Source organism: Heloderma suspectum, chromosome 3 (genome assembly GCF_057233095.1).
Source record: "Heloderma suspectum isolate Gila_16-S chromosome 3, 16-S_ref, whole genome shotgun sequence".
NCBI classification, from domain to species: domain Eukaryota; kingdom Metazoa; phylum Chordata; class Lepidosauria; order Squamata; family Helodermatidae; genus Heloderma; species Heloderma suspectum.
The window spans coordinates 130,764,194-130,788,000 of record NC_139460.1 but is presented as its reverse complement, the minus strand read 5'-3'; the positions used below and the strand labels follow the sequence as shown (position 1 = coordinate 130,788,000).

The following is a 23,807-nucleotide window of genomic DNA, read 5'->3' as shown; positions in this document are numbered from 1 at the left end:
ATGCTCCTTCCTTGACCTCTCAGTGGCTTTTGATACTGTTGACCACAGTATACTCTTGGACCGCCTAGAGGGGTTGGGCATTGGAGACACCGTATTGCAGTGGTTCCAGTCCTTCCTCTCTAGCAGGTACCAGAGGGCAGCACTGGAAGAGGAGGTTTCGGACCTGTGGCCACTCACTTGTGGGTGCCACAGGGCTCCATCCTCTCCCCAATGCTATTTAACATCTATGTGAAGCCGCTGGAGGCTATCAGCAGGAGATTTGGATGCGGTGTCATAAATATGCGGATGACACGCAGCTCTATCTCTCGTTTAAATCTTCACCAAGGTTGGCTGTAGAATCCCTGTCCAAACGTCTGGAGACGGTGAGTGGCTGGATCGGGAGGAATAAGCTGAAGCTGAACCCTGGCAAGACCAAGGTACCTTTGGTGAGAGACAAGAGGAGGTTGGGGGATGTCGACCTGGTGTTGAATGGGGTACGGCTACCCTTGAAAGACCAGGTCTGCAGCCTGGGGGTCATTTTAGACTCCCAGCTGTCCATGGAGGCTCAGGTGTCACCTGTGAGCCAGACAGCGCTGTACCAATTCCATCTGATATGGCGGCTGCGCCCCTACCTTCCCAAGCATCTGCTCCCATCGGTAGTACATGCCCTGGTCTCCTCTCATTTAGACTACTGTAATGCACTTTACGTGGGGTTACCCTTGAAGATGGTCCGGAAGCTGCAGCTGGTACAGAACACGGTGGCTCGCCTGATTAAAGGCAGCTGCTGGCGAGATCACATCACTCCAGTGCTGAAGGAGTTGCACTGGTTACCAGTTGTTCTCCGGGCCAAATTCAAGGTGTTGGTTTTGACCTTTAAAACCCTACATGGTTCCAGCCCAGCCTATCTTAAGGAACGCCTCCAGCAACACCAGACAGGCCGCTTAACAAGATCAGCCTTGGATGGCCTTCTCTCCGCCCCATCAGCCAGGACAGCTAGGCTGGTGAGGACAAGGGAGAGGGCCTTCTCTGTGGTGGCCCCCACTGTGTGGAACTCCCTCCTTAGGGAACTCCACCATGCTCCCTCTTTAATGAGCTTCCACCACGCATTAAAAACGTGATTGTTCAGGCAGGCATTTGGGGTGGGTTAGGGTATTTTTAGAAATACGATGTTTTTAATGTAGAATTTTATTGTTTTAACTGTTTTATTGTTGTACATTGCCCAGAGTGGCTGGGCGACCAGCCAGGTGGGCGATTAATAATTTAATAATAATAATAATAAAATAATAATAACCTTGATATGAAACTCCACAGCTGGCAGTCTTATCAGCACATTCCCAAGGAACCCAGGATCTGCCTCATGATGAAACTATTTTCTTGTGAATTCTAGCTTATGGACCACATATAAATCCAAGAGAGCTGGGCCCGTATTTGCCTACTTTCCCAAATTAAACTCTTAGCTGGGTGAGTAGAATCTGTAATCTTTTTCTGTAGGTTAGACACACTATGAGGTCCTACCTGGGGAGCAAAGACTCAGGTAGTATGAACCTTTGTTGTGCCCCCTAGTTAACACAGAAGCCGTCTGACCACTGGCCACTGACTCAGGGAGACCCTCAAATGCAGGATCTACAGTAGAAGATGCAACTACTGCAACCTTGACTACAGCATTCTGCGTTCTAGTGGCAGAAGAGGAGGCGGATATGGCTATGCCTTCTATCCCTTAATCACCTCTGTGTCAGGCAGCAAGGAAGGGTTCCTTGAATGCTCCTCACAGAGCATGCAAGTTGGTTACATCAGACCAAGATGGTGGGTTGCCAAGGGGCCAAGGAAAGGAGTTTCCCTGTCTGCATCTCTATTAAACATGGGATAAAGCACTTGCAGTGCATCATGAGGGAGCCTGAGGGAAGGTGGTGAGGAGGCGCACTGGGGCATCCCACCATGTAAGTTTCTCACCTATCTGTATTGTAGGCAAGGAAACTGCAGCGCTTAATGGCATGAGACAATGACAAGAAAGTCAAATAAAATTCCACCCAGAACAGAGGTGGTCTTTACTTCAGTTAATTCCAAAAAAAGTTGTATGTTTTATTCTTCCATATTTTGTAAGTCAGGAAGCAGCATTTGGTAATAAAAAAATACATTATTATTTTTAATCTTCCAGTCCACTCAGAATATATTACCAGTTGCCACATGACAGGTATGATCTCTCTTAACTACTCACCTTAGGCAATAGTTTGCAGCTTTGGGTTATTAATATTAGTCTTCTCATCTATTTACAAATATATTACACATTTTAAACCCTCCCAAGTGAAGAAATATTTCAATAATTAATCTGACATTTGAGTTTCAGTAGCTCCTACATAACTTCAGTGTTCAAGAGAACTATACACGCAGTGCTGGAAGTCTGAATAATTTATATCTTTATATATATATTTATATAAAAAAGAAAGCATTGAAATTGACTTTTTTGAATATAAAACTTTTGTGTGTGTTGCAGTGGCATCTATTGACCAGTCTTTACTGGAGGACAAGAATGAGATGTGATGTCATTGGACTTGTAGAAAGCCTCATCTAGATCCAGAGCTTGCTTGTTAACTCTCACCGTCATGCAGCCATGGTAGAAAGCGGTGACTGGAGTTGAAGTGACAGGAACATCTGTGGGGGGGGGGGGTTAAAGAAAGGGAAGGAAAACATCTTCAATAAATGGTACTACCAAGTTCCTCATTCTTGTAAATTTCAAAACAAAAGTAGGCAACATTGTTCCTTTTAGATTCTAAACTATTCTATGACTAACATTGGCTACAGGAATAGTTGAGCTGCATAATTCAAGGAGGCATTCATAATTGAAACTTGAACTGAGTTTCTGTTTCTACATACAATGAAGTAGAAATGATATTCTGAGATGTAACCTTTCCCTGCTTCCCCCCCACCCCATCAGTTTTTCTTCCAGTCCTACTTTTCAAAATGTTCTCTTTAATCTTTGGATAGGTTTTAGCACCAAGGCAAGTTTGCCCTGCAGATCTCTTGCCTTTCAAGCAGATCTAAAGTGATTCAGGTTATAGTTCTGTCTGGGAAAGGTGCTCTCTGCTATCTCCTAGACAGGAGATTGGATTAACCATTATGTTATATAGCTAGCTTCTACTGTAGTGTAATTATCTGATCGTCTCACTCTGTGGAGAGTGTAGGTATCCTGCTTGCCATGCTGGATTTTTGAATTATCTACACCTCACAACAAGCTGTATATTACTGTAGGAATGGCTGAGTTCCCAGGCTTTTGGGGGGAGATGGGGGTTGGGGTGAGAATGGAAATACTTGTAGCCTAGCCCAGAAGAAAGTGGACATTCCCTCTAATTATATATAATCGCTGATTTCTAGGAAGTTGGGAAAAAGAAGCCTTCCCTGTACTAGTTAGAATCCAGACAGAGGAGTACTGGATCTCAGAGTATGGTTTAGCAAATGACTCCTATATGTCTAGTGCTAGAGAAAAGGCCAGCCTGTCAGGCACAAAACACAAATACAGGATACGGAAATATCTGTTTGTCTTAAAATTCTTAGGAGACAACCCAAATAATAAATTTCTTAGACAAGCTGTACTAATGAGGCTTTAGGTAATGTGTTGGTCATACACCTTTGATCAAAGCTTTGTTGGAAGTGACAAAAATCTTTTATAAGATGCCTACCAGTATCCATGTAAACACTGAAGCAGGAAGAGAGAGACAGGATTTTAGTATAAGCCAATACATGAAGAAATCAGCTTATATCAACATTATTCGCTACTACTAATTTATAATCCACCTGCAATTTAATCTACAGAAAATCACTCTTTCATTCATATATGAACGCACACACCCTGGTGCCAGTTTCTGAACCAGCCCCTCTAGATGCACCTTTAAACTGAATGAAGCTTGTTCTGCAGAGATTAGCCATGAGCATGGAGGTAAATACTGTCTACTAATTTCTGCAGTCCAGGCTCCCATTAAAGGCACAACTACACAGACCAGTTCAAAAGTTGGCAACCCCAAATGACTGCACAGATAATGGAAGGGAATAAACATTCTGTTAATTGTGCACTGGAGGTCACTGAAACCTCTCTCTATTAACACCTGATGTAACAACAAATAGCGCAAACAAAATGTGTTTCTGTTGAGGAAGCAGTCATAAAGTACATTGATTTAAGGAACCCACATGGCACTTTTTTGCAGCAGTGCCATCAGCAGCAAAAACTGGGGCCATCTCTCTCCATTAAAAACAAGTTAAAAATCCATATTTTTAGACAGGTATGATTACACGGATTTATCAGGGTGATTATATTTTCACCTCTTAACTATCCACTTGTCAAACCATTTTAGGAAAAGCTAAAGGGCCTATTGAAATTTTCAGCAGATGAAAAACAGTCTGTGCCAAAAATAAAATAAAGACGAAAAAGAAGAGCTGATGATACAAAGGATCCCTATTTGTTAACAAGTTGAGCTAACTTATAGCAGAATTGAACTGGTGAATGGTATTGCATAGAACATCTCCGATATTAAAGATCTTCTACTAGTCAAACTCTTTGCTGTAGTATCCCCTAATGAGTTCTCAATGGGCAATGGTTAAAAAGCAAAGAAGTAACCTAATGGCATGTTTCATCCCTCTGCATGCTTAGAGCTCTCCAGCTCTGCATACATGGAGAGGATTCCCCTAGGCATGCATGCATGCATTTATTCCTACCCTGCTCTTCAACCCTGAAGGGTTCCCAGAGCAAACAATCCAACCATAATTAAAACCACCAAATAAAATAAATGCAACACTGGCCACCCATTCAGGGCTGCTGCTCCTGGCCACAGCAGCAGCAGGAGAGTGGTGGTGGTGGTGCTGCCACCATTATTTACTTATGGAGCAGGGCAGGTGGCTGGTTTCTGCCAGTTTTTAGGATTGATCACACAATCCTATGCATGTTTACTCAGAAGTCAGTCCCACTATGTTCAAGTGCCAATTGGGCTTTCTCCCAGGTAAGTGTGTGTAGGGCTGCAGCCTTAGCTGCCTTCCCAAGATCTCTGTAAATTTAATTCGAAATAAACACCCATCGGATTGCACTGTTAATTCTTGAACATTAACTTCTACAGTAAGCAGAATGGCCAAACGCAACCTGTTCTGTCAGCTACACTTTTTGGCACAAGGTTGGCATGTACCTGGGCAAACAAACCTTGATGGAGGGAAGGGAAACAAACAGAAAAAAATCAGTTGGGGGGAGAGGAGAGTATGTGTGCTTGTGTGTGTGTGCGTGCACGTGCATATGTGTGTAGTTCAATCCAGCTGGGTGTGTGGACGTTTCTGTTGGAGGGGGAGGCGAGAGATATAATGAAGGAGCTTAGGGAAGGCTAATGGGTAATGTTGGGGCACTAAGAGAGTGTGCAGGGGGGCTGTTTAAATGAGAAGGGATCTGTCCATGAGGGCTGAGTTGAGAGGGTGAAGCTCCCATAGAGTATCATATTTTGAAACCCTAAAATGATTGTGTTTGAGTGAGTGAAAAAGATTAACACCGTTGCATTTTTTTTCTCAGACATCCAACTGAAATACCACTGCCTTACTCTCAGCTGCACTGTTTTTGGATCCCAGTTGAAGGCTCTATATCTTACATAGTTGTACAATCTTAGAAGGGGGCATGGCTGTGAGGGGGCGTGGCTGTGACTGTCATGAAGGGGCCATGCACTTCTGAATTTGCCACTACACTACTGGTTAAAACCAGAGGCAAGGAAGATTAAAAGACCTAGTAAAACAAACGTCTAAAAGGATTGGGCAAATAAAAGGGTCACCACCTGCTGGGCAAGCCTCCCTGGGGAGAGTGTTCCAAAGCTGGGGCGCCACCAATTAAAAGGTCCTCTCAGATCACTACCCACCTCACCTCCACAGACCCGCAGGAGGTGTCTGAAGAGGATATCAACATCGGAGCAGGCTCATATGGGAATAACAGTCCTTGAATTACACTGTTCCTAAGCCATATAGGGCTTTAAAGATCAGGCCTGGCACTCTGAATTGTGCCTGGAAATGGCCTCCTGATAAATAATGACTTGTGTCACAATCCATGCCCGCCCTCTCTCCCTGAAGCATAAGGATTAAAGTTTCTTTTTTAGGCTGTGGCTGATGGCTGCAAAGGGTCATGAAGAACGTTGCACTTATCAAAGAGACACTGACTAGCTGGCGAAAAGTAGTTGAACTGTATAATATTTTTGGTGGGGTGGAACAGGAAACATTCAAGCAAAGGCAGACATCTGCTGATATTTCCATTCCACTTCTCCAGTGCACTAGAATTTCTCTACAGAGACATTTTAACTCCTGTCTGTCTAAAAGCTGACATCCAGTTTTGATCATTCAGAAAATAAAAACAAAGGGAGACCAGATCAAGATGCCACATTAACTGAGGAAGTTTCTTGTCCTAAAAATACAAGTGTGCATGTGCTGATATGAACATGTGGCACAGGATCAGGCATGCAGCCAAAACCCTGACGTTTATGTTGCAGCAGCTCCCACTACTAAACTAAACTACTAAAGAGAAAAACAATTTGCTTTTAAAACAGAACAGTGGCTTGTTTCTTGGGCAGTTAAAACTGGTGTGGTACTATAGTCACCGCATGCAGGTACTACTGGAATTGTGGCCATGAGGCTGTTTACTGGGGATTCTGGGAAGGCTCACTGCCATTATTGCCACCTGCTGCACCTTAATTTCACACCGCAGTAGCTGCTGCCAAAGAAAGTGGCAGTAGGTATATCTGAATCTTTTTGGTTCATGAACTATTTTAGGGTTTTGTTCCAATATCTGTTCCAAATCCCGCTGGTTCAGGTCCTGCCAAGCCAGTGTCCACAAACCTATTGGTAGATATTTGCCAGGAATGGAAATTACTGTTCACTGGATGGTCATAGGAAAAGTCTGTGTGTGCTGTGCTGACCCCAGCCTTGGGTAAATTGATTGTGACCATCCATAACTACACAACACAAACACACACGCACACGAGTCAGTCTTCATCACGCATTCAGAAGTGGCAACTTTTATGGCCAGCGTACAACCAGTAATTGTATGAATAGCTCCTGGGCCACCTTCCAACAGTGGATGAAAGCAACTTGCGCAATATCATGTGGCAAGAATGAGACAGATTATAGCTATACCTGGTGCTGGATTAGCTGAAAAAAACCCAATCCTAAGGGCAGGAACAGCAGAGTAACACTGTATCTTTGCAGCCCAACTGGCTAGAAGCAGTTAAACTAAATGATCAGCTTCCACTCTTTTTGTCACATTAGAACGTTATGAAAGAGCTGCTAGTCTTTCAGTGGGTATCTATATAACCTCTAGAAAGAATGTTATACATTCTTTCTAGGGACATTGCTTTGCCCTTTCATGAACAAAATGTAATTTGTATGTTATTGCACATTCTCTTTCTGTACAACTTATTACATTGTGACCCTGAAAAAAGCCATGGGATGCAATTTAGTGTAATACCCACCCAAGTGATTTTTCTATGGGAACAGATTGCTTTCCGCCTTCTTTCCAGATTTTTTTAAAAAAACAACTCTCAGGTTCAGTTGTGTGTCACTCTCTCAAGTCTCCAAACTGAGCCAACCTTCATACTGCAATCCGATTGTTTTTTAAAGTGAGACCCCAACTCTAAATAAGGATCTTTCTTGAGTCAATCCATCATAAAGTGTAGCAGCAGAACACCACCAACAGCTTCCTTGGCTGCCAGTTCTATCAACTACTTCTGGACAACAACGTTTGATACTCACCTGGCAAACCTCCCACATAGGTCTTTACAGATGACTGCAGGTAATCATCCAAGACAGACAGGTTGTCTTCTAGCTGTGAATGGCTTAGCTCACTCTGTCCTGGAGTCCCATCTACAGTCAGCAGTATCTGGCCCTTGCTGATGGAGATGTCAACCAAGTGTTCCTGTTCATCACAAATGCTTATTGCCAGTCTGGACACCACCGTGTTCTTCACTGCCAAGACGATGAACTGAACAGCAAAGGAGAACAAGGCACAATAAAACGGAAGCTACACACATTCATAAAACAAAACACCAACCACTGCCAAATGTAGGGATGATTACAAATTGTAGAGAGCAGCCACCCACAAATACTCTGCTATCCCAACCACTAAAAAAGCTTTGGAAAGTTTGCTTTGAAACTAACCACAACACAACATTATTTCAGTTCAAATATTTCTCCCCAATACGTTACCTGCATGAACATACTAAGTTAAGAACCGCCTTACTGGATGAGACCATCAAGTCTAGCACATAGTGGCTAGAGAGCTTCGGCTATTGGGCGGTATAGAAATGAAATGAATGAATGAATGAATAGATAGATAGATAGATAGATAGATAGATAGATAGATAGCTTGATGCTTCTGGGAAACTCACAAGCAGGACATGAAGATAATAGCCTGTTTGTTCCACAGAATCTGATACATCAGTGGCATACTGGACATGGAGGTTCCATTTTTAGTTGTTATGGCTAACAGGATTAACAAGTGGGGAAATTGATAATTGGCATGGTTGGTGGGGTAAACAAAGAAGGGCAGGACCAAGAGGTGGACATTTTCCTTCCTTTTTACCTCTTCCAGTCCATACTTCCTGTCTCTAATGAGCCAGTTCTGAGCCCCTCTACTCAAGCTGAGAAACACCTGATTCAAGCAGAGTCACTGCGGCACAGTTCCTCTGGCAACAACCACCATATACTTCAGCTCACTCAAACTGGGTGCTGCAGTGCTAGGTAAATGTGTATAGGACTGCAACCCTCACTGCAGGGGGAGGCAATCTAGTGCCCTACAGATGCTTTTGGACTACAGCTATCATCAGCCCCAGCCAGCATGGCCAATGGTTGGGGATTTTTGGAGTTGTAGTCCAAGCCATCTGGAAGGCACCAGGTTGCTTACCCCTGCCTTACTGTATGATTCTCAACATAAATGAGACCTGCTCCCTAGCAAGTGTGCTTATGGACACAGCCTTAATCACCCTACTCAGTTAATTAGCATAGCCCTTTTAACTTTTGCTGGGCTTCCAGTAAAGTGCACCCTGATGAATTTTTGGAGGCATACAGGCAAAGAAGGAAGCCATGCAACTCTGTGTATGTTGCACAAAGAAACATGTTGCCTCTATACAATGGAGGGTCATAGCAAACCTCTTCCATCATTCATGCAAGATTTGCCTCACCAGAGCCAAGCCATCTACAAAGGGTCACACAATTTTGGAGGAAAACTGGCGGCGCCGTTCTTCTCCCCAGTTCAGTCCATCTTCCGCCAACAAGGATTCATCAGGCAGAGTACTGCATTTCTGTGTATGGACCAGAGCAGCTTACTATAACTTCCCTGTGGTGCCTTAGGATAAGGGTGGGCAGAAAGTAGATCTCTGGGTAATCTGCTGTAGATTGGTACAGATTTCTGACTCCTAATTATTTAACAACAGCAGCAACAAAATGAATCCCCACCTCCACCCCATCCTAACTTGCGCTAAAGAAAAGAAGCATGGGGTAGCCAGGACCGGGGGTTTGTGTGGGAGGACTGTGGGCTCCATTCAATGCTGGTCCTCAAAACAAATTCCTCAGCTCAGAATTATTTAATTCTAAGTGCAGGTCTATTGCATCAGGCTCTGGTTGATCAGTCTCAGGGTTCTAGTGAAAAATTAGGTACTGCAAGGCTAGCACCTGCCCAACACTGCCTTAGGCTATCCTGTAGAAAGAACGGGCCAGCATCATGCCCAGGTGCAGCTCAAGCATCAATCCCAGCCATGTTATTCTCAAGTCTAATGGTATGTATCTAGCCGTTTGGAGTAAAGTTAACATTTTCCTATCTTACTGATTTATATGAGAGGATAAATGCACCCGCCCAAATCCCTACCACTGAAATCAACTGGATTCAAAATTGCTTAACTACGGTTGATTTGTGTCTTTGGTCTGCATGCTCTATTCTGGTCCTGGCTGTACAGAACTTGATGATATACCACATGCAAACTAAAAAAAGAAGAAGCCAATCTTTTAGTACGCATGTATGTGTTTACCTGTCGTTTAAGTTTCTTTGTGGAATGATAGTCTATCAGAGCCACTGACAAAGGGACTGTTGCTTCACTGTTGACCAGGGCAAAGAGCACTCCAGTATCTGTGGCTGGCCGAATTAGAATGTTTACCTTTACTTCCCATTGCTTCCTGGTTTCATTGCTGTCAAGTGGATGGGCTACAGAAAGACAGAGATGCAGAGAACTAGGTACATATAATTAAAAAAAAGATTCAAATAATCAAGCAGTAGAGAAGATTTCCTCATATGAGGCAACAGATGGATGGATATATAAAATAAGGTACATTGTATACAGTCAGCAGTAAAAAGGAAAGTATGTTGCCTTGCCATATGAAACTAATTTAACAGTTCCACTTTGTTCATTTCACAAAGGGTTATAGGATTTTAGGTTGCCTGAAGCCAACATTAAGCATTTATTGGGAGTCTTGATTGCCGGGGGCTATGAATCTGCCACATTCTTAGGGCTCCTGCAAAATGTTTCATCCAGCTTTGATATCAACCTTGAGCTGTAGGAAGTAATTGAGTGATGCGATTCCAACTGACTCAAGGGCACTCACAAAAGCCATAACAAAATGAAACAAAGCAGATATAAATAGAACCCAATTCACATTACCTAATTGTAGCCTTGGGTTCTGTTCTCACTTACTTCAGTGTTAAGCCCTGTGAATGGATATCACACTATTCTCTCTCTCTCTCTCTCTCTCTCTCTCACACACACACACACACACTCACACAAGAGAAAAATCTTTATCTGTAGTATATTTCAATCTTTCTTACTATGGCACAAGTCTAATTATAATAGAAACTAGTAAAAGAAAGAAAATGTACCCCATTTTCCTGGTTTGTTTAAGACACTGCTCCATATCTTGCTGAGATAGCAGTGGTAGTTTACTTACAATAAAATAAAATGACTGCCAGTTAGATTTATTTCAGGTTTGAGGAAATGCTTCATTTTTACTTAAGAAGCCAGGCTTTCCCTGTGCTAAACTTCTTGTATCTTGATGGTACAGAACTACTACCACCGGATTACTATCATATTCTCAAAATATATGGCAGAACAGAGAGAGAACTTGCAATAATACTGGTTTGTGCAGAAGGGAAGATCCTGATTTTCTTGTTTTGTCTTAAGGCTCATGATGACACAGATCAAAGGCCCTTGTTAAAGTATACACCCAAATGGAAGTTTTCAGTGTTCCTCACCGTACTGAAAGAAAAACACCTTTTCCCCCAGGACATCCATCATGGGACAAGTGCCATGTAAACTACCCACCCCACCCCAGGCCAGTTCAGTTGTATAAAGCAACAGGGGGACAGGATGAGCAAAATCACTTCACCCAATGGTCTCCTCTCAATTGAGTCAGGGCCTTTTTTTGGGGGGGGGGGCTTTTCAGTGGTGACACCCAGTCTGTGGAATGCCCTCCCCAGAGAGGCTCACCTGGTGCCTGTGTTATGGTCTTTTTGGCAGCAGGTAAAGACTGTTTTATTTTCCTAGGCATTTAAAAAAAACCCTGGTTTTAGTGTTTTTATATCATTGCACTTTTATTTTGCTGCTGGTTTTACTTTGTTTTTAGGTGCTGTAGTGTTTTTACTCTTTGGTGCTGGTTTTATTTATTCATTGTTTTATTGTTTGTATTTTATGTTTCTAACGTATTGCATACTGTATATAGATCTTGGGTTATTGGGTAGTTTAACAGTGCAAAATAAAAAACATAAATAATAAACAGTCTTCATCATCCTAGCTATTTGAACTGTCTGCATATGCACTAGGGTAAAAGAGAGAGAGACAGAGAGAGAGAGAGAAATCTATCTAAAGACGTAACTATCGCACAGAAAGAAACTTGTACAACAATCCTATATTTTAAGTCGCTTTTCTACTGCTTTGCCTTTTTAAAAATATATAACCCAGCATTTCATTAAAAGTATGAAGCTTTTCAGCATGGCCCATTAACTGTGGATAGTTCTATGCTGAGAAGGATTTAAAAGAAGTGGGTTGAGGAAGAAGTTGGGGGCTTGAGCCTTTCCATGCTCATTAGGAAGGCCAAGCTTTCTTCTGCTTCTTGGCTGTGCCCTCTCCTTTGGGCCCCTTCAGATGTTACTTTCTCCTTGCAAATAACATGCAAATGACAACACATAGCATTGCTCAGGGAGCAAGTGCTGATTTCAATCTCAGCTGGAGTGGGTATGTGTGTGAATCATTCTTGAAAGGCCTCTGCTGTGTTCAGTTTATGCAGGCTTGTTAGTCTGAATTGAGAACATGTCATTGAGAAGGTGACCACATTGACTTTGAGTCTAATCAAAATTGCCAGAGGGCCAATGAGAAAAAATGACCCTCACCGTTACATTTTAGACCACAGTGAATTTCTCTCCAGGTAATAAATCATGACAGACAATGGATGGAATGAAAGAAGCCTAACGTGAAATAGGAAATAGAAAAGAAAAAAGAATATTTGCAAGAGATTAAAACCCATTGTTGAAGTGTGAGCAGGAAAAAGTAATTAGAGCTGTATATATTGTGTCTTGTTTAAGCTAGAAAATATTAGAACTTTTGTTACATGAACATCTAATTCAACTTCCTTTGTACAAGTTGAGGATTTTCATATGGAGGATATTATAATTTTAAGATAGCATTATTTTTTCTCTATTCCACTCCTAACAGACATTGACTTCTCCATTTTTTGCAAAATTAAAATGCACACGTTGCACAGCATAATAAAACCAAGCACTTACCATAACTGAGATTAAACACAGCAAAACCATTGCCAGGATAGAAAGAGCCTCTTCCTGCAACTGCAAAGCACTGCATCTTATCATTCGATCTCACGGCCTCTTGGATAATCTTGTCCTTGTCATTCAGCCAATTCCAGCCCCTCATACAGCCATCTAGTCGAGGGTTAATCTAACAAGATAAAGGGAAGTCCCTTACTTTGAATTGCTGCTAGATTTGGAATGGGGGTTAGAAAAATATTTTAAACACTTATATACCTCTCTTCAATATAAGTATTTCCAGGGTAGTTCACAGAAAAGCAATACAACCATAAAACTATGTAAAACAAGAAAGACTCAGTCAATTATGACTTGGCAATGGTACCATACGTATCAGGGTGTGCAATGGCCTTGCCATGTTACTACAATGACCTTATGTAAAGTCATACCAAACTGTTATATAAATGCCATTATATAAACCCAATAAATCCCATTGGCCATGCTGGGTTGGAACTATGGGAGTTGCAGTCTAGCACAACTGGAAGATGCCAGGTTGGGCAAGGCTGGCTTATGGAATTCAGTGCCACAGGAAGTGATGGTGGCCATTACAGCAAAATGGAACACCCATGTTCGGAGAAACTCTCTGTATTCCAGATGCTGGGAACCATCTAGCAGTTGCTGAGGCCCCAATGCCCCAGGAGGTTCAACCAGTCCTAACCCTGACATGCCACCACCACTACCATCTGCACTCTGGTGACAGTTTCTCACCCCCCCCCAATCCCTTTAAATAGGTGGCCAACACTCCTTTGTGGTGCTGGTTGGCTTCCTGTCCTCTGCTTCCACGTCCCTGAAGAAGGGAGAAAGTGGTGACCGTGAAGCATCCATTGTTGATCACCCACTTGGGCAGGCAAGAAGGGACTTTGGTGGTTGCTCCTTTGGTGCTGATCATCTGGGCAGTGGAAGGGGCCAAAGGAGAAGACTGGTGATGGCCAGGGCTGGCCCAAGACATTTTGCTCCCTGAGACGGAGGCATATGGTGCCCTGCACCCACCCAAGTGTCAGTGCATAGTACTCAAAGCCCCACAAGTTATTTTGGCCCATGAGGTAGAATATTACAGAAACACCTCTCCCATTCTTGACAATTAAAATACTACTACTACAACAAATTAAAAAATAAATGATTTGCTGCCCTTTTGTGACACCCAAAATCTGCTGCCTAAGGCAGCCACCTCACTCTGCCTAATGGTAGGGATGGCCTTGTGACAGGGCTAGAAGATGAGTAAACAATATAGATTTGGAACCAAGCTTACCAAACAAGCATTATTAACACAGAATAAGAGGTAACACACAGCACATCAGAAAGGGCAAACTTGTTTAGTCTTGAGTACACCTCATTTCTGACAGAGGTCCAGGGGCTGAACATATGTTTTTCTGCAGAAACTGGCTCTCATGGTCACAAGAGGTCTGTGAAGCAAAGGGCTGGATGCGCCTGATCTTGTCTGATCTCAGAAGCTAAGTAGGGTCAGCCTTGGTTAGTATTTGGATGGGAGACCCCCTGTAATCAGGCTTCCTGCATTAAGCAGGGGGTTGGAAGCGATGGTCTTGTAGGCCCCTTCCAAGCCTATGATTCTGTGATTTCTGTGACTTGATAATATAATACTGTCTAGACTAGAGAAGTGTTTTACTGCAGTGAGCACCTGAGTCCAGACCTACCCTATGTTATGGGTTTTTTTGGGGCCACGTGAAGAACTTTTTATTCTCCCAGGCATTTTAAGAACTGCTTTTAGTACTCTATTCTGCTGCTGGCTTTAATGTCATTTTATGATGTTGTAATGGTTTTATTCTTTGCTGCTGGTTTTATCTTTCTTTTATTCTGTGCTGTTTTTTATTTATTTTTTAATATCTGTACTGTATGTTTTAATGCATGGCACACTGTCCAGAGAACTTCAGTTATTGGGTGGTTTAAATGTACAGTAAGTAAGTAACTACCCAGGACAATACTTTTTTCTTTTTTTTTAAGAAAATCAAAACATTTTCCTTTTTTCTTTATAAGCGAAAGTATATACAAGAGTTTTATCACACCTTGAGTACAATTTAGAAGGAGTACCAGGAACCAAATAAAATTACTTCAGAGGCTGGATCTGGCCCACAAGCTACCAGCTGACCATCACTGCATCAGACTACAATATATAGTTAACAGTACTTACAGGCTGCACAAGATCTTTGGTCTTAAAAGGAACTCCTCCCACTGTTAGGTTTAGCTGATAGAGCCCTCTGTCCAGAGTAAACAGATCCCCTGAGATGGCTATCTTCATAACTGCATCCTTATTGACTTTTATAACCAAGCTTCTCTCCAGTTCTTCAACAGATATCTGAAGGGAAAAAAATTACAAAGAGGTTCAGAGATAAATATTAAAGGTTTAGTAACTGCATGATACAGTCATCCACAAGAGAGAAAATTATTCTCTGCTCCAATTTCAAATCATATGGGGCACTTCTAGATGAGGCTTTTATAATGTAATTGCTCTGTGTCATTCATGAAATTTTATGGGGATGCGTGTATCTGGGAACATCTCTACACCAGCCTAAAATCCTGCATTTCAAATGGGGTTTTCTGCTTCCATTTTAAATGCAGGATTCTACGGACTCCTTTACACATGCTTCTTTCCCATCCACCCTTTCCCCCTTATCCGAGTCTTCCATATGTGTCATTACACAGCCACTAGATGGCGCTGTGGTCTAGCTCCTCTGATTGCAGGTTTTTCTTTTCCACAGAGGGAACTGAAGCAGAACTCAAGCAGGGTAATTTGATAGCTCATTATCTCCGATCTTTTAAAAAATGGAATAAAGGTCATTTAGTGCAAGAGACGCCCTTGAGGTTAACAATGTCATCTACAGGACCCACAAACTTCTGTGAGTAACCAATCTCAATAGCAGGATAAAAGCTCTGTGTAAAGAAGCCCTAAATGACATCATCTTCCATTTGTTCCCCTCCCATGGTTGTATCCCACCTCTGCAGACACTGCTACAACCTAGGAAGGGGGACTCTTGAGTTCTAATCCCCTGCCCCTTCTCAGCTGCTGTAGAAAGAACGGGAAAGGTGGGAGAGGCCATGAAACACAGCATCTTATGGCCTCTCCAGTGTCTTCCCCACTCGCAAAAAAGTAAGTCAGCTAGACCAGTTCAGAAGCCCCTCTAGCTGTTTTTTTCATTTAAACAGAGGAATGGGAGGTGAAATTGCCTCCATCCTCCTCCTGCCCTGCCTGGCTCTTTCTTGCAAGACACAGGATATTTGGAGCACTCCAGCTTTGGAACACTCCTTCAGAACAAAGAGGGTTATGCCCTAAGTGAACTCCCATTCATTTTAATGTCTCAGGATTGCACCCAAGCCACCAAATCTGGTTTTGGGGAATTTTGACATTTGGGACTCTTCAAGGAGACATTGTTCATGCACTCTGAAACTTTTCATCGCAAGGTCTTGAGATCAGTTTATATCTAGATTCAGCATATCCCACCAGATAGTACAATAGCTAGAATATGAATATGGCTGAAAACTGCTCTTTTTTAGATTTCCTAAACACAGAACACTGATATCCCATAGTTTGTTGTGTATCACACATGAACATTTGCATGCTCATAATACTTTTTGTTACCGTGTTACATGCACACAGGATGAGACAGAGATGGCAACCAAATTGTTCCAACAGATAATGTTATAGTGTGAAATAGCAGAAATGGTGGGGACAAAGGTAGAGAAGAAATTTTCAGGGCGGCATAACTCCAAAATGTTTAAAAGGAAAGAAGGATGGAGAAAATACAAAGCCACAAATATAGGGATGGCAGTTTCAGGAGAAGCTTTGACAGGAATGCAAATCAATGATCTCTAGTTGGATCAATACAGCAAATATGTATTCTAACAGTATATAATTATATACACATGAATGTATTTTATCTTTTCTGTGTTTGCTCTGAACACCTGATTCTGAAATGTTTACAAAAAATGACATGGAGGAATAGCAGAGCCATAAGCAGATCTGCTCAATGGGCTCAACATTTATCATTCATTTCCAAGCCACGGTTCTTATTTTTTAAAAAACAAAACCACAAGAAAGAAAATGAATTGCAAGCCTTCAAGAACACTGCAAATAAAAGAATAATTTCTGGCAGGAAAAAAAAGATTAATGAGGATTAAAGCTATTGCCCAGTCTATCAGAAAAGCTCTTGCAATTTACATCAAATTACAAAACAATTGCATTTATAGTCCACATTTCTTCTGTTCAGTGGAAGGTATTATAAGCACTGGATTCCAAAGACACTCTATATGACCATAAGGTCTTCAGACACTTTTCCAATCAATGGACTGAAAATCTGGAATTAATTCTTATAAATGCAATGTTCTGCTCTTTAAAGTTGGCACTGCTTCACAGTGAGGTTTTATGGTTAAGAAATCCATTATGTAACTCAGAAATTCTGGTTTGACTGCTGAAGCTGACAAGCCTGTGCATGTTAGCTGCATTAGATATTTTCCATTGCAAATCTTAACTATTTATAAACAAATACATTTAGCCAATCCATGATTTCAGACATCCATCAGCACGCCATACTCTCTAGGAATTGCCATGAAACTAAACCATAATTGTTTCCTTAAGGTTTTATGTTAATCATATATATAAAACACTGCATGAAACCCAGTGTTATGCTCAGGTTTTCTGAAATGCTACAGTATGCTCCACAGAATGGAGAAAATTGTTTGGGTTAGAGTTAAGGAACTGAACCAGACATGACTGGGTGTAACTGGAAATATTAGCAAAAGCACTACCGAGGATGTGTTTTATCTATTAAATGAGAAGGTTCTCTCAACATCCCCATCTCTTGCACACACAAATAGTTTGTAAGCAGTTCAGTATTTTAGGGTGCAATCCCATACCAACATATCTGGGTGTAAGTCCTATTGGGATTCAATAGGACTTCTCAGTAGACTTGTACAGAATTGCACTGTCAAAGTATCTTTTGGAGGTTAGCGATTAAAACAAAGTTATAGAAAAATAAATGGTATTATGCATCAAAATATTAAATGCCAGAAGGCATCTCTGGAGAACTACAAAGGGTTCTAAGTGTGAGACTTAATTTATTATTATTTCTTTAAAGTGTTTATATATCGCTTTTCTTCCCCAGGAGGACCACTGGAGCAATGTACAATTTAAACAATACAATAAATAAAACCACAACAACACAAAAGCCAAAACAAAACATTACTTAAAACAAGCCAGAACATTATTAAAATCCAGCAAAATGGTGGCTTTCGCTGCCCATCTAAAACTTGGTAGGGATGGAGACAATCTAACTTAAGCATTACAGGTATGAGAACGGCAGCCTGTACTATACCCACTGTCTGCCACATTCCATGGTTGATCACTGGTCCACTGCTGGTCACACGGCCTATTCCATTGTACTTCAGTTGCAGTTCTAACCGTCCATCGCGCAAAGCCAAAACTATCCATGTACCATCTCGACGGCCTCCAGCAAAGAAAAGGACACCTTCAGGATCAAAGGTTCTAAAGTCGAATTCAGCCACCAATCTGACCACGTGGGCATCCAAAAGATGTTAAAAAAGCAGAGTTATGCAATGTTTGAGGAAGGAGGAAAAAACACGGTGCTTTCTATATAGTGGGTGTCAAATTAGAGAATTAATACTATCTGACAAATATATAGAGAATACATAATTACACTGTCAATGCTAGGTATCATTCATTAATACATATATCAACTTGTATACTTTTGGGGTGGTTCCCATAGAAATTTAGAAGGTCTCTAATAAAGGCGAAGAACCATACACTCCCAAAGGCTTGCCAAAACATAGTGGGTGTCAAGGGCTCCTTGGAGGCCTCTCTCAGTCTAATCCAGTAGCCAAGTCCAGACACAGACACAGACAAAGGGATTCTTTTCAAAGCTTTATTCCTCTTTTACAACTTAACTCTACCGTTAGCAACTAGATATGAGCAGCAGAGTACTTATGCCTAAGGATGTAAGAAAGTCACTTACCTTTTCGAAGGGTGACATTCGTGGTGCGGGGGAGGCGCTCTGTCCCTCCCCCCCAAATCCTGGCCGGCCGGCTGGTTCCGCTCCGCAGGGATTCTGCGGAGCCGCCAGCCGGCTCCGCCAGCGGCCGGACATCCAGCCGTTGGCTAGCAGGGACGCAAACGGCAGCAGCCATAGCCGCTGCCATTTGCGTCCCTGCAGTCAGCCGTGATAGGCTATGTAAATGTTTACGTAGCCTATCATGGTTGATTTAAAAAAAAACAATGCGCGTATGCAAATGGTGGTGCCCATGGGCGCCATTTGCGTACGTGCGGGTTTTTCTTCTTCTTTTAAACCAGCCGTGATAGGCTACGTAAACATTTACGTAGCCTATCATGGTGTTTTTTAAAAATCTAGCCGTGATAGGCTACGTAAATCTTTACGTAGCCTATCATGTTTTTTTGTTTTTTTAACTGGAAATGGTGGCGGTGGCAGCCAGTCGGAAGACCGGCCGCCACAGCCGCCACCGCCGAACTGCCGCCGGAGCCGCCGCCGCCAAGAAGATCCGCCCAAGGTAAGTCCCGTCCCGGGGGGGGGCGGGGGGGCAGGCCGTTCCGCCACCGATTTCGGGGGGCCGAATGCGCTGGCATTCAGCCTCCCCGAGATCCGTGGCGGAATTCTCTGACATCCCTACCTATGCCCTAAGTTGGAACAGTTGGTCCCTGTTTGAAGGAGAATCACTGGCAGACCTTGAACTTATGGGCTAGAGAGAGTCCCTCCCCTTTTCCCTTGGATCCTCTGGGCGCAACCGTTGTTTGCGTGCTAACCGGGCACTACGCCTCCTTTCCGCGTCCTCCAATTGGTGCCGCTTCCGGCGTCGGCGTCACGCGTCCAGCAAGTCTGCTTCCCGTGCTCTCTCACTCCCGGGACTGCTATCTCTGCTAGGAATGCCGGTGGGAGGAATCTCTGCCAGCTGTTGGCCCTGGGAAGGATGAGCGCGCTCCTCTCCCAGGAGCAGCTCCTCTTCCTCAGAATTAGAACTACTCTGGGATTCTATGGGCTCAGTGTCCACCCTGACAGTGGGGGGTTTCGATCAACCGTCCACACCTTCCCCCATTTACTGGCCCCTGAGGCTAGTGTGCATGTGTAGTCTGTGCATAAAGATAAAGAGGGGTAGCTGTGTAAGTCTGTTGCAGCAAAGACAACAAAGAGTCTTGCAGCATCATAAAGACTAACAAAGAGAAAGAAAAAGAGAGAGACTGGTGGTGGAAGGAGTTTCCCTCCTGTCCTGCTCCCTCTGCCCACCACAAATGTTTGCAGGTCCTCACTTGTACTGTCAGATGTTCGAAGATTGGTTAAGCACTTTAGGCCTCCTCGCAAATGCTTCATGCGTACAGTGTTCGATACAGAAAATAGGGGGAGCAGGATGGAGCCGCTGGCTCTGCTACCAGCATCGTGCATGCCACTGGCCTCACGTTCTGGATGTCCACGTGCGGAGGGCAACACCTGCAAAAGGGAAGGCTGCACGCATACAGCTGAACGTACGTCGGTTTCCGAGCAGCTGGGATATTTGTCTGCACAACATTCCCCATCACAGAGAAGCCTAGGCATGTTCAGAGGTGTACACGTGCAGGCTTCCCTTTTACAGAAACTGAGCTCAGCATGTAGACAGCCATGGACAGGGCCAGTGGACAGGGCCAGTGGCGCGCTAGTGCTCCCCCCTTCTCCACAAATACATTCGTACATGCAGATAACTTGTGAAGAGGTCTTCTGTTTTCTTTCTACGTGAAAGAATTTACCATAACTGGGTCCTGCCATATACACAAACGGTATGCAATGCGCTATGAAATCTCTTTCAAACTACAAAGGGTTACTGTTCAAACACAGACTGGGACTGGCCAAGGACATAAAAGGACGGTTGACTATGTTTGTAAGGTAAGAACCCCAGTTATGTCAAGTAACAGCACAATCCAAAGTATGTTTACTCACAAGTAACCTCTACTAAATTCTAGGATTTGCTCCCTAGTAAGTATGCCTGGTTGCACAAACCGTGATTGCAAAACCTCAATTGACCAAATGACAAGAGAATCCTGTGGCATCTTTAAGAAAATTATTTTATTTCTGATGCTGCAAATTACATGACTTGTTCCCTTATACTGCACTGACAGTGTTTAGCTGCAACAGGTAACTTAGAATGGAGATAGAAAAATTCAGATAAATTCAGTGGTGAACCTGCTGTTCAGTGAATATACTGTTCTGTCCAGGATTGGGCTCAGACGGATTCTATTTTTTTTTTTTTTTCTGTTTCTGGAGACCCTACATTTGCAGCCCTTGTCTCAATGACAAAGCAATTCCCTGCCCCACCATTTCTCAGACTGGGCACTGATTGGGTGGCCCTTGGGTCAAGTTAGGAAGTCATCTTCTCTCCTGACCCAACCTAATTTTAAAGTGTATAAAAAGCTGAGGAAAATATATTAAAGCACCAAATAACCTCCGAATTAGATAATCATGCCAGGCACTTACTGGGAAATGCCCCAAATCTAAATAGAAGCAGACTGCCTGTTTCTTCCCCATTGCCCTACTTTTCAGATCACACTTTACTCCAGAGGCAGGGACACAAGCCAGTACAGGAGCTTGCCCCTCAGCAAAACACCCCCCCCCCGTTTCTAGTTATGCCTGTCTCCAGCTACAGATGCTCTTCTAGAATTCCGTCTACAATGGCGGTAAGACACTATTACTATGGAAAGATAATCAGTCTCAAGTTATTTCCTCCCACTTTTGTCATGCATTCAGAAAAGGAGCGATTCCCTTTTAATGAAAAATGGATTCTCACCGTGTAGGCTGTTTTCTTTTAAAACGTAGCCTGATAACAGGTGTTCCACTAAACATTCTTCCAAGGTAAAGGGATTTAACACTTTTTCCAGCAGCAAAAGATACACAAGGCAAAATATCCTATAGAGGGGAAAAGCCAAACACACACACACCCCTTTTCAAAACACTGTTTAGATACAGGTGAAAGATGACAAAAAGAAAAAACAATCGCCATTTATTTATTTATTTACCTTCTCCAAGCCAGCGTACAACAAAACTTAAAATTGTAATATACAGTAACAGCAAAATTAACAATTAAAACCAGATCGCACCATATATGCAACCACTTAGTAGAGTCCTAATTCAATTATATGCCAAGGTTCAAGTGGGTTATTAGAGCCTGCTTGAAGGCCTGTAATAATGGGGCCTGGTAGACATCAATTGGAAGAGAGTTCCTCAGGCAGGAAGCCACTACTGAGAAGGCCCTATCCCTCAAGCCTGGCAGCCTAATTGCTCCTACAGCTGGTCATATGAATAAGGCCTCCGATACTGATCTCAGAGTGCAGACTGATTGGTGTGGGTCAAGGTGGTTCTTCATGTTAACTGAAGCCAAACCATTTAGAGCTCTAAAGGCCAATATCAGCACCTTAAATTGGGCTGAGGAATGCAATGGCAACCTGTGCAATTGGTATAATATAGGTATCACATGACCCAACCACGTAGCACCTACTAGCATTTGAGCAGCCACATTTTGTACTGGTTGAACTTTCCAAATCAATTTATTTTATCTTCAAACACTGATAATTCAGCGGTACCACAACCTCAGGCTTACAGCTTGGCTGGAGACTAGACAACCTTCTCTACGTTCATAATGCCACACAAACACGTGGAGACTGCATGACTAGCAGTCATCTGCCTGCTTCGGCTAGGCATAGAAATATCCGTGTATTATTATTTATTATATTTCTATACCGCCCCATAGAAAGCTCTCTGGCCGGTTTACAAATGTTAATGGTGCGTAGGCGCAGCTAAGCAAGAACAAGCATATGTAACGCAGTCACGCAACACATGTTTCCTTTGAAGAAACAGCCAGGTTCAATCCCTGATAAAAAAACCCGATCATGTAGCAGGTGATGTGAAAGACCAGTGTCTAAGACCCTGGAAAGCTGTTGCCAGTCAGAATAGACAATATAGTCTGAACTGATATAGGGCAGCTTCCTACTCAGTATTCCTTTGGCAGGAAAGTGGGCAACAGATGTTTGGTTTATGGGATCCTGAGAAGACCTAAGTAAGCACCTTCATGACCATTGCAGGCACATGTTGTTGTTTTTATAATTATGAGAGTATTTTACTAGATTTCCCCCCTGACCTGGGGTAGTGAATCTGTTGGACTACCCCTTTTTGTACTGAGTTGTTCCAAAGCTTTGAGACTGCCTCCCTCTAGTTCTGCCCACCGGGATAAAGAATTAAGAATACTACCTCACAGGCGTTCATGTCACTGGAGAGCTTAACTCCACCTCTTCCATTGCAATGGCAGCTGTAACTTCCTGGTGTATTGACACACGTTTGCTCACAGAAGTTCTGTTCACATTCATCCACATCTATACACCAGCACCGAAGGGCAAAAAAGAGACATAGATTCCTATATCTGTCTTGAATGTTATTGTTTTTAAATGTAGTTCATAAGTAACATCAAACCTATTTAATTTCCTTTACAGCTACTTTACCCAAATCTTGCGCCCTTCAGATACACTGGACTACAATTCCCATCGCCTCCTGGCTGGCATGATGGGAATTGTAGTCCAATACATCTGAAGGGTGCCGGATTGGGGGAGGTAGCTGTAGAGAACCTTAGTTCAGTATGCAGGAAGGTACTTCAATCCTCAGGGTTTAAGTACATGAAGAGCACAGCCAGTGCCGCTCATCCTATGGTGTCTACTCATCGGGGCTACTCCCAGATGAGCATAAAGTTGGAGCCTTTGTTACTAAATGTCAGTCACAGGAATAACAAAGCAATTACAGCACACACAGGTGGACTTTAACAACACTAACAGCGCAATCCTACACATGTCTACTCAGAAATAAATCCCACTGATTTCAGTGGGGCTCAGCCCCAGGATGTGGGTATAGGAGCCTTAATCAAGCTTCCCACATGTATGTATGCCCATGCCATTACATCTCAGAAAAGAACTGTCAATTATTACCAGAAACACTATGGTGATGAAACAAATGTAGATTAAGTTGCCAGGCAAAGTTATTCT

At 42.9% G+C, this 23,807-nt stretch overlaps 1 protein-coding gene across 2 annotated transcripts in view; it reads right to left on the bottom strand.

The window, feature by feature from the left end:
* Positions 1-1,991: 1,991 nt before the first annotated feature.
* The window catches only part of GAS6 (growth arrest specific 6), a 59,380-nt gene continuing 37,564 nt past the window's right edge, over positions 1,992-23,807 (bottom strand). For both annotated transcript variants that reach the window (XM_084844551.1, XM_084844552.1), the window contains exons 8-15: positions 23,026-23,147; positions 21,569-21,687; positions 18,107-18,296; positions 14,925-15,089; positions 12,743-12,911; positions 10,002-10,174; positions 7,732-7,960; positions 1,992-2,628 (exon numbers count right to left, since the gene is read on the bottom strand). In XM_084844551.1, coding sequence (XP_084700677.1) covers positions 2,477-2,628; positions 7,732-7,960; positions 10,002-10,174; positions 12,743-12,911; positions 14,925-15,089; positions 18,107-18,296; positions 21,569-21,687; positions 23,026-23,147 — 1,319 coding nt within the window. In that variant the 3' untranslated portion in view covers positions 1,992-2,476. The remainder of the gene's footprint in view (positions 2,629-7,731; positions 7,961-10,001; positions 10,175-12,742; positions 12,912-14,924; positions 15,090-18,106; positions 18,297-21,568; positions 21,688-23,025; positions 23,148-23,807) is intronic.